Source organism: Centroberyx affinis, unplaced genomic scaffold (assembly GCF_046629955.1).
Source record: "Centroberyx affinis isolate AG114_WGS23_722 - 3 ecotype Tasmania unplaced genomic scaffold, CSIRO-AGI_Caff_v1 ptg001233l_1, whole genome shotgun sequence".
Classification (NCBI taxonomy): domain Eukaryota; kingdom Metazoa; phylum Chordata; class Actinopteri; order Beryciformes; family Berycidae; genus Centroberyx; species Centroberyx affinis.
The window spans coordinates 303,684-317,292 of NW_027279746.1; the positions used below are offsets into that span (position 1 = coordinate 303,684).

A 13,609-nucleotide genomic window follows, 5' to 3' on the forward strand; every position below is an offset into this window, starting at 1 on the left:
CCCAGGGGATTCATGAAGCAACAAGAACTCCAAGTTTTCTGGAATAACATGATGAGGCAAAGCCCTCAAATGGAGACCAGCGGTGCTAGAAATCCTGTAATAGTCATCGGTGGAGCGTCTGTTGGCCTGACTCAGAATGACACTTCTGTCATACCAAGTCCTGCTCGGTCAGATGGTGTGCTGGATGGTGAAAAGACTGGAGCCACTCTGCTGTTCTTTGGAATTTCTCTGGGCCTGGTGGGTTTGGTGTTCATCGCCGTGGGCTGGCTTCACCATGCCAGCCACAGCTTCGAGTCGACCAAACTTCTGGGCCCCGTCCTGCTCTCTGTCGGGGGTGCCTTCATGCTTACCAGTGTCTGCAAGTTTGGGGTGATCTCCTGCCAGTGCTGCAGACAGAGGGATGAAGAGGAAGACGTAATGTCTAAGATGGAGCAGATACCAACAGGACATTCTCCTGTGTTTAATGGCGTCAGTCAGCCAATCATGTTCCGTGGTGCGATAGTAATGCGAGATATTCCACCTCTATATGCCTCTGAAACCCTGGAAATAAACCCAACCAGTGAGTTTCAACCAAGTGGCTCAGTGAATGGCATCCCTTTAACACGCCCTCCACCATACGATGTTGTGTGCGCTATAGATAATCCAGCATTCACAACAGAAGAAGACAGATCAACTCACAACACAGGAACAGAACCGCAGAAGTAGCAGGTATGGAAAAGTCGTTACATATATGTCTGGATTGATGTGCTACTGTGCAACATGCCAGAGACCTGCTGAACCTATGCCACATCAGCTTCATCAAGCATAAACTTGATGTTTTAGTACTGTTTAGGTCCTCAATTACCTACACATTACTGTGAACCTATGGTCTTAGAGGACAGGTACACGCAACACTTTTTCAATATGTCTTTTAGGGGAAAAATCCATTCATCCTCATGCCCAGCCGGACTTTTTACTGAGCACACAGCATGTTGACACTAGAGCAGATGAAACTGTAGGCACAAAGTTAATGTGTAGTTGGATTACAGTGTGTTAGAAAACTAACTAACTTCTCACAATGCTCATCAAAACACCCAATATGACAGAATTCATTTCTTATTAACCACAAGATCTATTTCCACTTGGTCAACAGTGTCTTTGGCCCATATTGGCCTCATATCAACTAATCTCTGTAAAAACACTCAGCACTCTTCTATTGATTCTTAACATTAAAATGCTGTAATTTATTGTGCAACTTACTGCTGTGTGAACTGTATGCTACACAAGTTCTGGTATTTAATTTTCTGTCTCAATAAATATTAACAAAACCCTCAAAAACCCTCAAAACAGTTCACCCCTTTTACCTAAAGGAATTCTCCAATCTACCCCCTTAGATAGTTCAAACAATTTGTGATTATGGAAAAAAAAAGTATCCCAAAGTTAGAATCCAGAGAGCCAAGGCTCTTGGTTGTGACAAAAAGCTATTGACAGAGAACAGAGGACTGTTGTGAAGACTCAGAAGTTATTTACATCCAAATAAACTTCATGTCACTGTAATGGTCACAGTTAAGAACAAAATAAAGTTCCCATGTCCCCATAAAATCACCCTGCAGAGTGCTGACATTCACTGCAGAGCTCTTGAGTCTTTCTAGCTTTGTGATACACTTTTTTTTCAAAACCTTGACTGCACTGTCCAAGTTCATAGGTGCAACATCATATGAAATAAATGTTTGATATCTTTCCATAAAGGTAACACACCACTTGTATTAATGAGTTTTTAGTTCATCTTAATCATTTCTCCCTTATTTCTGAACCAGTGAATCATAAACATAAGGGAAACATAATGCAATGTATTGTTATGATAAGTAATAAAAAAGTTGCATTACTTTCAGCTAATTACAGAGCTAATTAGTTTGAAATTCAATCAGATGTCATTGGACAGACATTCTGGTAAACATGAAGCCACATTTCATTAATGGAAAGTTAACAGTTTTTGCTTTTTTATTGTTTTTAGGCAATTACTGACAGTGAGTTCCCAGGAAAGTAACACTTTAATCAGAACAGACAGCAGGAATAATATAGTTAACATGGGATAACTATAAACTGCTGCACTGATCATATGAACACATGCTCAGCTCACCAGCCCTCACTTATGTTGTCACAACTTCTGACCTGTTCAGGATGTTTCCAATGGATAATGCCAAATAGAGATGTGATCAAGGGGAGAACTGCTCAACCTCAGTGTTTTCTTTTAAAGCATAGAGCACCGGGCTTCCTAATATGTGCTTTAAGCTTAACCAATTGGGCCTATGAACATTTGGATATTAGCCAGTTATTACATATCTCTAATGTCTATCAAGATGTAATTTCCCTGAAACATGTTTACTTTTGACTTCCCACAGGACACAGGCAGAGGGGCAGAAGGATAAAAACCGATGTGATGAGGGGAGCAGCTCTCCCTGTCCACGTCCATTTGCTCATGAAGACATCTACTCTTACTTTCACACAGACTATTTATTTCATGTGAAGGCCTCATGAAACTTTTAGGGATTTGCTCCCAAGCAAATCCCTAAAAGTCCTGGACAGGGATCCATGCAGAGGCTTTCCAGCAAAACAAGGAATAGTTTAACTTCAATTCATATTTAACTTCATAGTATAATGAATGTATAAGGATGACATAATTCTCACCACAACTGTTATCACCTACAGTATAGACAGTTATGTGAGCCTATTATTCTCATATCTAACAACAAAAGTCTTCTAAGATGAGTTTCCTCGGGACAAAATCTTATCAGATGGAGGTCCAGGGTCTAATGCAGCTCTATCTGGGGTCCTTGACTTGAGCAGGTTTGGGAACCCTTGGCCTATACTACTAAACCAATTGATTTTGAAAAATGTAGAGATATACAGCATCAATAAACACATATTTATCCAACATGTGCTGTCACTCACTAGTTACACAAACCCTTTAAATGTTCCCTTTAAATGTTGTCAGTGGGTTCTTGTCGACAGCCGGTGCTGCCTGAAGCAAGCATGGAGACAGTTTACAAGGAATGCTTTTAAATAAATCACTGGACGGTTTTTTATGCTCTATGCTGGGAGAAAATCAACATAGGTGAAGCATCTAAAGTCATGATGGTCACTTACCTGTTGGTCACAATGTCCCACATGGTGTTTAGGGAGACCATTCCAGGATCAAAAAGTCAAGAAACAATACAACAAGCAAATATTATGTGCAAATCCCTGTCAAAATGTCATTTAGCGAAGAAAGTGAACCCCATTGGCCCGTCCTGCACTCTTATACATATATATATATATATACTTATATATATTACAGTATGCATCTTAGAGGAATATACACAGAAACAAATAAAAGGTATATATTTTTTTAAAACAGCAGCAACAACAACAATAATGATAATATTAATACTAATACTACTACTAATAAAAATCACAATAATAATAATAATAATAATGATGTAGACCTTATAGAGCTATGTCCTTCCCTTATTCAGCAGAATCCAACAAATACATATTTTACAATTAGACTCTTAGACCCGTTTAGACCTAGCCTGGTATCCAGTCCCTATGAATCGCAGTTTTCAGCACTCTTCGAATTTGCATGGCGATTCATAAGGATTTGAATGAATGAATTATGAATCGCCATGCAAATTCGAAGAGTGCTGAAAACTGCGATTCATATAGGGGCTGGATACCAGGCTTTAGACCCACGTATACTTCCCAGTGGATCCCAGCCGGTGCCTGTTGAAGTCAGACTGTGTGCTAAGTGTCACATTATTGCCCGTTTTCCTGCTGGATCCACAGACCTCAGAACAGCACTTGAGGAGTTTATAGGCGTCTGTTTTCACACCCGGGATGCAGACGGTTAAACACGAGTGTGACTGAACCACACGGGGGCAGAAAGGCTGAGGAAATCAATACCTTCTCTCACTGGGTCAGGCTGGACAGTGTTGTCGGGGTAACTGTGGCTGCTGGGGTACACACTTTATATAACACAATAATAATAATAATAATAACAATAATAATAATGATAATAATAATAATGATAATAATAGTGAATAAGCGTCATCATCAACAACAACCGCAACATCATCATTATTGTCATCATATAGCAGCATCATGATTAATATATAATTTACACCTCATTATTCTACATGACATTACTTTTCAGATAAAATCACAATTTTACCATTTTATAAACAAAAACAGGCAAAACATTCTTTGTAGGCTGCAGTGTTTTAGCTGCTATAAACAAATCGGAGTAGGCTATAGGTTAATAATTAGTCATTTCTTTCTTCATAATTCATAACTGTCTCCTCGCCAATAAGCCTTCGATTATGTTTGACTCTGTAACGTAACGAGTTCGAGTTATTTCGGTTAGCCTAGTTCTGTAAATGTTGTGGTGAGGAGTGAGACAAAAACAAACATTGGGTCAGTATGCAGCATAACATTCCCTACACCCGGAATGAAAACCCTGATTATCCCGATAAACAGCCAACAATTCACTCACATTAAACTTTCCTTTCGCAAATAATTTCAAAATCCACAGGATCTGGTGTAAATATTTATTCCTTAATAACCACGGAGAAGCAGAAATCTACTCGGATCTTTAAAGGGAGAAGGCATTGGGTTTATCAATATATAGGTCTACCAGACACATAAAAAAAAGATAATAACAATAATAATAATAACAATAATAATACCGTAATAATAATAATAATAATATTGATAATAATAGGCCCAATAATAATAATAATAATAATAATATGTTATACCTCGCCTCAGTCCACCGACATAAAAATACAGAAAAATATATAGGCTATAAAATGAAAACAAATAAATAAAATATTTGACAATTTATTGGATTATCTGGCTGGACCTTTTTGAGGAAAATGCTTTATATAGGCTTTATATTTTCCGTAAAAAGTTTGTCTCGTAATGTCTGAAAGCATCTCAAAATGCAGCATTGGCCATCTTCAAAATGACAAAAAATGTAGATTAACAAAGCAAAAATATTTTCCTCGCCAGCACTGTAATGAATTTGGTGTTGTGGGATCAGATCGGAGACCTGTTGCTGCCACAGCGGCCTGACAGGCAGCAGCACTTTCACATAAAAACCAACTGCATCTCCCTCAGCACAGCAGCAGCCTGTTCTGCATCTGGGAAGTTACACTTGTAATTTAGTGAGAGAGTTTTTTATGGAGCTAGTCTGCTTTTTTTTTTTTTTTTTTGAGTAAAGGTGAGCTATAGCAACCAGCCTACTGTATTCAATTTAGCAGGCAAAATATTGACCTGCTTCATAAAAATGTCTAAAATGTTTTGAAGACTTTGCTGCTTTGAATTGAGTCCGAAATTAACAGCGGCCTAGCTCCAAACCTGCTCCCTCAAACATCTTTCCAAAAAGCTGAAAAGTGAAAATTCATATTTAGAAAACATTCAGGAACTCTGTCAAACTTCTGCCGCTGGCCTTTGTAGATGTAAACCGCAGCTAAATATGACTTTCATTAATTTTACTGCACAGTAAAATGCGGGTGGCCGACAAGCCTCATTATTTTACCATTTTGGAGCATTTGCGACGATTTATGAAAGCATTACGAAACATGTTGAGCGATAACAACTCCGAAATGAAAGAGGGCTAAAAGTAGGAATGTTCGCCCACAAATCCCTCGAGAATGTGTCTATTGATCGGAGACATGTTGGGAGGTTATGTAAAGGTTATCATCGGGGATGTAGCGGTAAGTAATGAGGTGGGGAAACTTTCACCTGCAGTCGGGGATCATAGAGATAATAATCAATTATGTATAAAATCAATTATGTATTGAAAAATATTAAATTTAGCCTACTTTTCCCTTAACACACTACACTGACTGGTACTACTTACTATATTTTCTCTTAATTATCTCATGAAGTTTTATATCGGAATAAACAGGTGGATAAACTCTTGTCTGCAAATAAAAAGGAGGGTAAGCTGGGAGGGAGGAAGGGAGGGAGGGGGGGTAGGTGGGTTTCCCCTCCACTATAGGGCTAAAACCTGGTTATGGTCAGTGTTAAGAAGATGACGTCATAGTTTTGCCCCAGTGAAGGGTGCAGGTGGTTTTGCTCTGGTCTAGGATGCTTAATGCACCCACCCCTGTTGGGTCGCCCCCCCCCCCCTCCACTCCCTGCTAACATACTGAGTGATCGTCTGTAACACATGTTGCATTTTTCCCTATATTTTCCAGTGTCTGTGTGTCGGTCAGCCGGCGGTTTGAGAGCCATGACATGAAGTCAGAGTCTGCAGAAGGCCTGGTGTGCCAAGGCCCCTCTCTGTGACCACAATATGTTCCCAGCTGAGCATTTGTGGGGGAGCTGGAAACTGCATCTGAGATGGCATTTTCTTTTGAAATCAAAAAAAGACTTGAGGGATCAGATGAACCCCTAAAAATCGTTATGCCAGCAGTAATTAGCGCTGACCCTGCTCTGTTGACACTGCGGAGAGCAAACCGCTGCAGGGAAAAGCACATCAGCTCCGAGTCCGTCGTCATAACTGAGGGAATTCTTCGTGTTTGTGTTTTCGTTATTATACCGCAACACCCATATGGTCTCCGCTAATAACACCGGGAGAGCAGAGTCTCTGCAAGTCACAAACAACTGACTCTGGTGTTTGGACTGCAACTTGAGCAAAGAGCCGGTCGTGTTAGGATTTTCTCAATGGGTGTTTCTGCTGCTCTCGGAAATGCACCAGGAGGAGCTGAGAGTGTTTGTTTAAACAGACGACAGCAACAACACGTCACGTTTAATAGCCTATTAGAAAAATAAAGAAATAATTATAACACCTACTTGTGTTTCCTGACTTTGTTCAATCTCTTAATTAACATGCATAAAAGTATTAATCCAATTATGGCTTTTTATGATTGATATTGAACTTGGTATCTGTAGAATTAAACTGATCAGCATTAAGTAGTCTTATATGAAAATTTGTGTGTGTGTATGTGTGTGTGTGTATGCAGCCTATGTGTTCATATGTATGTGGAGAGATTTTGGTGTGTACATCATGCATTACTTAGCTTAGTTTTCCTTACACACACAGGACAGCTGTGTGTGTATGCGTTCATGTTTGGACCTATATAGCTACATTCAAAGACAACATTTCCAACATGTCATCACATTAAAGGACACAGAGTTCCTCTCGTGCCGTGTACTATTACTAGACTTTAATTTGTTTGAAGGAAGTGGCAGACCTGGTGGGTGACATTCATATTTTCGTCTCTGAATCCCTCACGACTATTTTTAGCAGCTGAAAGTGGCTGTTTTCAAAATAAGTCCCTGCCGGTAAATCAAAGATCCCAGTGCCACAGTGGTGGGCTCGCTTTGTGCCTGCTTTCATTTCGCTGTGTGTGTGACGTGCTACGTAAGCCAGTGTAACTACAGGGCATGAAGACCGGGGACAAATGGATTCCATGTTTGCAGGAAAACACGCTGGAGGCACAGGAAAACTTTGTTGTTTATGAAGAACACGTGAAACCAATCAAATCTGAATTATCTTCCTGTTGTTCCAGCTTTTGTCGTTTGCAGTTTTCAGTTAGCTTGCCAGCAGTGTCACCACCCAGTGAGTAGGTCTGTGTCTGTGTAGGAAAGGTATAGAGTTTACTGGTCACAGAGGCGCAATGAACTCAGATGCACTCACACACACACACACTACACATGCATATACATTTATTGTTTTCATTGGTTTAAGAAAACTTGTCACATACTGAAGTTGCATCCATCACTTTAAGATTATAATGCATCTTATGATGAGAGTCACACTCTTTAATGTGCTGCTTCTGGTGGCAAAGCTGGTTAGAAATGCAAGTTATTCTGTAACCTTTGTATAAATTGATTTTAAAGATGGAGTGAAAACAGATTTTTTTCAATCTTTTGTTCTCTCTCTTCTTTCTTTCTCCCTCTATCTCCCTGACTCACTCTCTCTCTCTCACACACACACACACACACACACACACACACACACACACACACAAACACACACGCACACACATACACATACAAACACACAAGTTTGTGTGAGGAGCATCTAAACCTCAAGGGGATCTGATAAATAGTCAGCCCACAGGAAATGATTTGCAGGCCTCCTCAGCATAATAACCCATTTACATACTCATCCTCATATGGAGCTGGGCTCCAGACCCAAACACACACGCACACACACGCACACACACACACACACACACACACACACACACACACACACACACACACACACACGCACGCATGCTCAATTCCACTTCTCTCTAACACACACCATATGCATAGACAAAGGTACAGGTACGTGCGCTTACACACACACACACACACACACACACACACACACACACACACACACATGTGCGCACAAACATGCACACACACACCAACCCCCCCCTCCGAAACACACACACATTTGAGATGGAAGCTTTGCATCACTTGTGGTCACACGGAGAATAGTGTTCAGCTGAGTGGGTACTGCACTAGTTTTCCAGGGCCGATGTGGCAAAACTATCAGCTGAAGTCAAGTCGGTTTTCTTTTTTATTGACAGTCAGCCAATGACTCCCTGTAGCTCTCCCTCTCTCTCTCTCTCTCTTTAATAACTTTCCCATCACATTTTTACAACCCGGCTCTCTCTCTCTGGCTCACCTCAGAAAGCAGGTGTTCCACTCATCCAGCGAGCGGAGACCGAGGTCAACTTCATCTGCTCCAATAAGTTATTGGAAATGACTTTATGTGTTATGAGGGCAGCCACAGAGGATTTGACCATATTTCGAGTGCAATTACATGTGTCTTCTGCAAGGGTCAATGCTTTGTCATCCTGCGTGAGGATATGCCACATGGAAAAAGCCGTGACATTTAAGAACAGTGCTTTTTCCCTTTTGAATAAGATAAGAGGTTTTATTAATCGTTATGAAAAAATATTACTTCTACAGGTATGCAACATTTTCCGTTATATTGCCTCATAGAGTAATTATTGTGTCAGATGTGGGAAATCATCTTTGACGACTTTGGTTACATGAATGAGAAATGCAGACAGAACTGCTGCACCGTTCAGTTAACATTACACAAAAATATGTTTGTATTCCCTGTGGTGAACTTTCATGTTTGTACGATAAGCATGAAAAAAATAGTCTGAATGTCCAAAGTGGTTTTAAAGAGGCTCAGAAGTTCCTAAGAGTTTTATAGCTGGAATGAATATTTAAGCAGATTCTTTGAAGTAAGGATGATTGGTGTTTGTTTAGGGAAACACTCAATGGGAGATGAAAAGACACACAAACAGACACACACACACACACACACACACACACACACACACACACACACACACACACGCACACAGTGGAACTGAAGAAAAATACCAGTGTTTGTTCTTGTTTCTTGTGTCATTTCCTTCCTCATCATATTATATACTAGATATTTCCCATTTCATCACTAAAAATGTCACTTACTTGATGACACCGAGTCACTACAACACTAGGTGTAGTGCCAAGTCAGTGGTGTCACTAATATAAACAATACGGATGAGATAAAACTTGACAGCTATTAAGTGTATTGTATGTTGTTGATTCATTGAAATACTAATTATCTGGGAACCTGCTGGAAATGATCACATTTATTGCCATGACTTTAAATTTCCAACAGACTAATAATCGAACAACAGCTGAGTTAGCACTAAAGCAGGGGATGAATGATACGAATGATGAGGAAATGATAAGGTAAGAAACATTAATCCTCATAACCTCATTCTTATGTGAAGCTTGTGCAGAATCAGCAGTCCTTTAAGTCATCTTCGGACACTCGCTCACTAATTACTGAGTGGATAATTGAGATCTATTTTGAAGTGACAGCTTTGCTCCATCAGCACTCGTCTGATGCGCCAAGCCGTGTTACAGACTGGTTTCATTTTCACTGCAGAGTGTGTTGTAATGTAATAATGAAATACTTTTGGGAATTTGGGGGAAATTACATTTCATTACTATTTTATGTAGCAATGAAAGAAACTGCAAAGCAAAGCAAATAATGAGAAATTAATAATGGCGCATTTATTTAACGATTGATTAGTGATTAATTAGTTGATTTATTTTAATTCTGCAGATGGTGAAAGGAACTTTTCTGGTCGTATGACGTGAAATTAAAAGGACAGAGACTTACTTATCTGCTCAGCGATGTCCAAAAGGATTATTCTTCCCACTCTCCAGTTTCCATTCCTCCCTGTCAGTAAATACAACAGTAAGTATAACATTTCACACTAACAGAAATTAGGACCAGGGAGAAAAGTAAACATGGGAGAATTTGGGAGCAGGGTATTTTGGAAAAGAAATCCTGTGTTTGTATTAATATTTTACCTCTGGGAAAACTTCTGTCACTGACAATTTAAAGGGCATGCGGCCAACATTATGTCAATTTGCTGTTACGGTGGTATTTATGACTTTATTGAATTAGAGCAGAATGTCTGCGGTGGGTCGCGATGTTCGGGCGGGAGGGGAGGCGAAAAAAGGAAAGGGCTGGTTTGGAGCGAGGACGGAAAATCAGGAGTTATTTTTGTTTCAAATGTGTTTCCGTCCACATATGGTCCTTGTTTTGGCCTATATACTGAGAATCTCAGAGGTGACCCGTGACCCGGCTCCTCAGACTGACATGATTTTGGCTGCCTCGCTCCGAGTTCAATTCGACCCCGTGTCCCCAAGGGTCAAGGGTCACCGCCAGGGAGCAGCAAATTAACCCAATGTGTCAAACCTGGCATGACACCATGTTCAGCGGAGCCCTGTTGTTTAAATATTCCTCTCTTTTCCAACTGCATGCATTCGACGTTAAGCTGTCTCTTGTCCGGTCTTTCAGTAGATGATTTCAAATTCTGTCCTCTCTTCAGAGTTTATGGTGTGTGACTAATCTTCCCCCTTTAACCTCCCTCATCCTTTCTGCTGAAAATCCCACCCCTTTACATAGCAATCACTTCTCCCAAACGCTCCCCTATCTTTTTCTTCTCGGACATCTCTTCCTTTTCTTCTGGGTAAGACCTCTCTTTCTGATCTTCTCTCTCACTATTTTTCTCGCACTCTCTCTAAATCTTTTCTCTCTCTCACTCTCTCTCTCTCTCTCTCCCTCTCTCTCTCTCTCTCACTCTCTCTATCTCTCCCTGTGGTTAAAGACGTTTCAGTTCAGCTGTCACAAATTATGTTCGCCTGCCCAGCTGTCAAAACAGGGGGGTGTCCCTTTCATTCCACCTCACATACTACGAAAGGAGATGGGAGGGAGGAGGGCTTTAACGCTCGTGTTTGGACACAAGCAATTATCTCTAATTATTGTTTTTCTTTTCAGTTTCCCTGTCCCGATGGAGGTCCGGCTAGACGAACATGCAATAATCCGCTCCAGTCGTCCGGGATCAGTGGGCCTCAGAGTCCAGGCTCGGTCCTGGGACTCCTTGGCTTTCATCTCAATGTGAGTCAGGAGTTGATTCAAACATGGAGTGATGGGTGAATTAACCCCTGGGACCCAGCTTTCAATGGGCTCAGCTAAGAGATTATATGTGTTGATGGCAGGCTTTTATATACACTGGGCTTTCAAAGGAGACTTCAGCTGTTAAATCAAGGCACTGCAGTCGGGATCTTCACCTCTACATGTTCGGTATCTACCCTCTCTGTCCCGACCGGCACCTCCGGGTCCATCTTTCTCTTTTTTACTCTGAAGCTGTAAGTATGAGACGGAGTCATGTTTCCACTGAATTGCCCATGAAATGTCCCGCAGCCTCACGACTGATAGCTTACATGTTCACAGCTGAAGGACTCACATCAAAACCGCCACTGGGAGTTCACTTTCAATGTGCAGTTTCAGGTTCTCATGACCATCAGTCAGACTTGAAAAAAGTGGAGTATGTGGATCAGAAAAACGCTTTTAAAATCACATACATATATACACACACACTTACGAATAAACACACACTCACATTACAAATAAATGTACTTTTGTGCAAGTGCTCACACATACAGATTCATGCATGCACACACACACACATACACACACACACGAATACTGATTATTGCAAGTGCACCCACACATGTATGCTCGCACACACACACACACACACACACACACACACACACACACACACACACACTAAACCCATATGTGAAGGTCCTTTGTGTTTCCCCAGTGGATGCCAGACAGTGGGAGAAACTCATCAGGGATGAGCGCTGGGACCCTCTGGGTGAGAGATCGTAATTGATTTGAGGAACAGTTTAAAGCTGACATCCTTGGTGGTCCTTACAGGGAAAACGCCTCTAAAGGGAGGCGAGGAAAAAAAAAAATCCTGTCCGTCCTCACAGACTTGTGCAAGATGTTGCGTGGAAACCGAGGGATGTTTTGGCACAACAAAAAGTGACGCTATCAAACGTCTCATATATACGGCCGACAAGAGGGATGTCGAGGGATGAGAGAAAATAAAAGAGGAGACGTTAAAGGAGAGGTAAGTGAGTGAAGATCATACAGAATGAGATTAAACCAAACACACAGCAGTTCTGTTGCACAGTTTTCACTCATGGCATTACTCCCTAAGAACACGGCGTCTGGCCCAGCCTCCGTTAGCCTGACCCTTGTGGTCCAATCAAAGCATAATCATTAGGTCATGTGACTCCCACTCAACCCCCGAACACATTGTGGACCTGGAAATGCTCTCTGCTGACACCGTTTATACCTCTTAATTTACCTTTTTTTCTCCAAAATTCAACAAATATGAGAAAGGCAGAATGGAAGTCACCTCATGGCTGAATCTGAGGCTATCATGACAACCTGAAACTCAAACTGTACTCGGTCATATTATAATGGGTCTCTAAATGTAATGTATATTACATGGACCACCGAGGTAAGCCCTGTGCAGTCTATTCACACATGTATGAGCATACGCTTCTTTTGGTGTGGAATAATTTTGCCTCTGTAAAAGTCATCTATGTCATTGAAAACCACTAAAGCTAGGTCTGTCCCGTTGAGTTATGAGCTTTCCATGTGCTTGATGGATTGAGACCTAAATCCTCCCCTTACTTTTCCCCCTCTTGGTTTTCCTACAGAGCCAAAATGACATTCATCGAGCAAGTGGTTGATCAACACTTAGGAAGCAACGGATTATTTGCTGAAATTGTTCCCTGTTTTCTTAACACATAGGGATAGTTCACAAAAATAACTTCGTTCTCTGAAATTTACTGTCGATAATCCTAGTAAAACAGTGTGGATTTTATACAAACATTGCTGTTTTCATTGAGGGCAACCTGCTGATAACTACCATTAGCAGTTAGATATTAGTGTTTGTAAAGCACCCAACAGATAGCTATCCTCTTGTCCTACACCACTACATGCCCCCGCTTCACACACACTATTATCTTTGCTCTTACTTAACATTTCTGCCCTCACAAAAAAATCAAATAAAAAGCAAACAAAGCACTCTTATCCCAATATGGGCAATCACAATGGCCAGTGCACATGTTGGCCACTCTCTAAGGTCATAGCTGACCCATGGGATGCCTGAGCTTTGTGCTGTCATGGTCTGACTCCCTGTCCCACCCCAATCCCCCTCTCTTCATCATCACATTGTCCAAAAGGTGGCACCTCTTG

General features: G+C 41.0%; 1 protein-coding gene across 1 annotated transcript; it reads left to right on the top strand.

Annotated features, from left to right (window-relative positions):
• The first annotated feature begins 12 nt into the window (after window positions 1-12).
• tmem174 (transmembrane protein 174) lies at window positions 13-12,226 on the top strand. The gene is made up of 5 exons (XM_071524817.1): window positions 13-102; window positions 136-559; window positions 875-881; window positions 11,327-11,446; window positions 12,169-12,226. Exons 1-5 carry the CDS (start codon window positions 13-15, stop codon window positions 12,224-12,226), a joined length of 699 nt encoding a protein of 232 aa, XP_071380918.1.
• Window positions 12,227-13,609: the final 1,383 nt, after the last annotated feature.

Excerpts from the sequence above, each read along its gene's own strand:
- tmem174 (XM_071524817.1), top strand. The coding sequence starts at position 13 with ATGAAGCAACAAGAACTCCAAGTTTTCTGGAATAACATGATGAGGCAA. Across the intron at positions 103-135 it reads GTGCTAGAAATCCTGTAATA|AATGACACTTCTGTCATACC; the intron begins GTCATCGGTGGA and ends GGCCTGACTCAG. Across the intron at positions 11,447-12,168 it reads TCCTTGGCTTTCATCTCAAT|ACAGTGGGAGAAACTCATCA; the intron begins GTGAGTCAGGAG and ends AGTGGATGCCAG.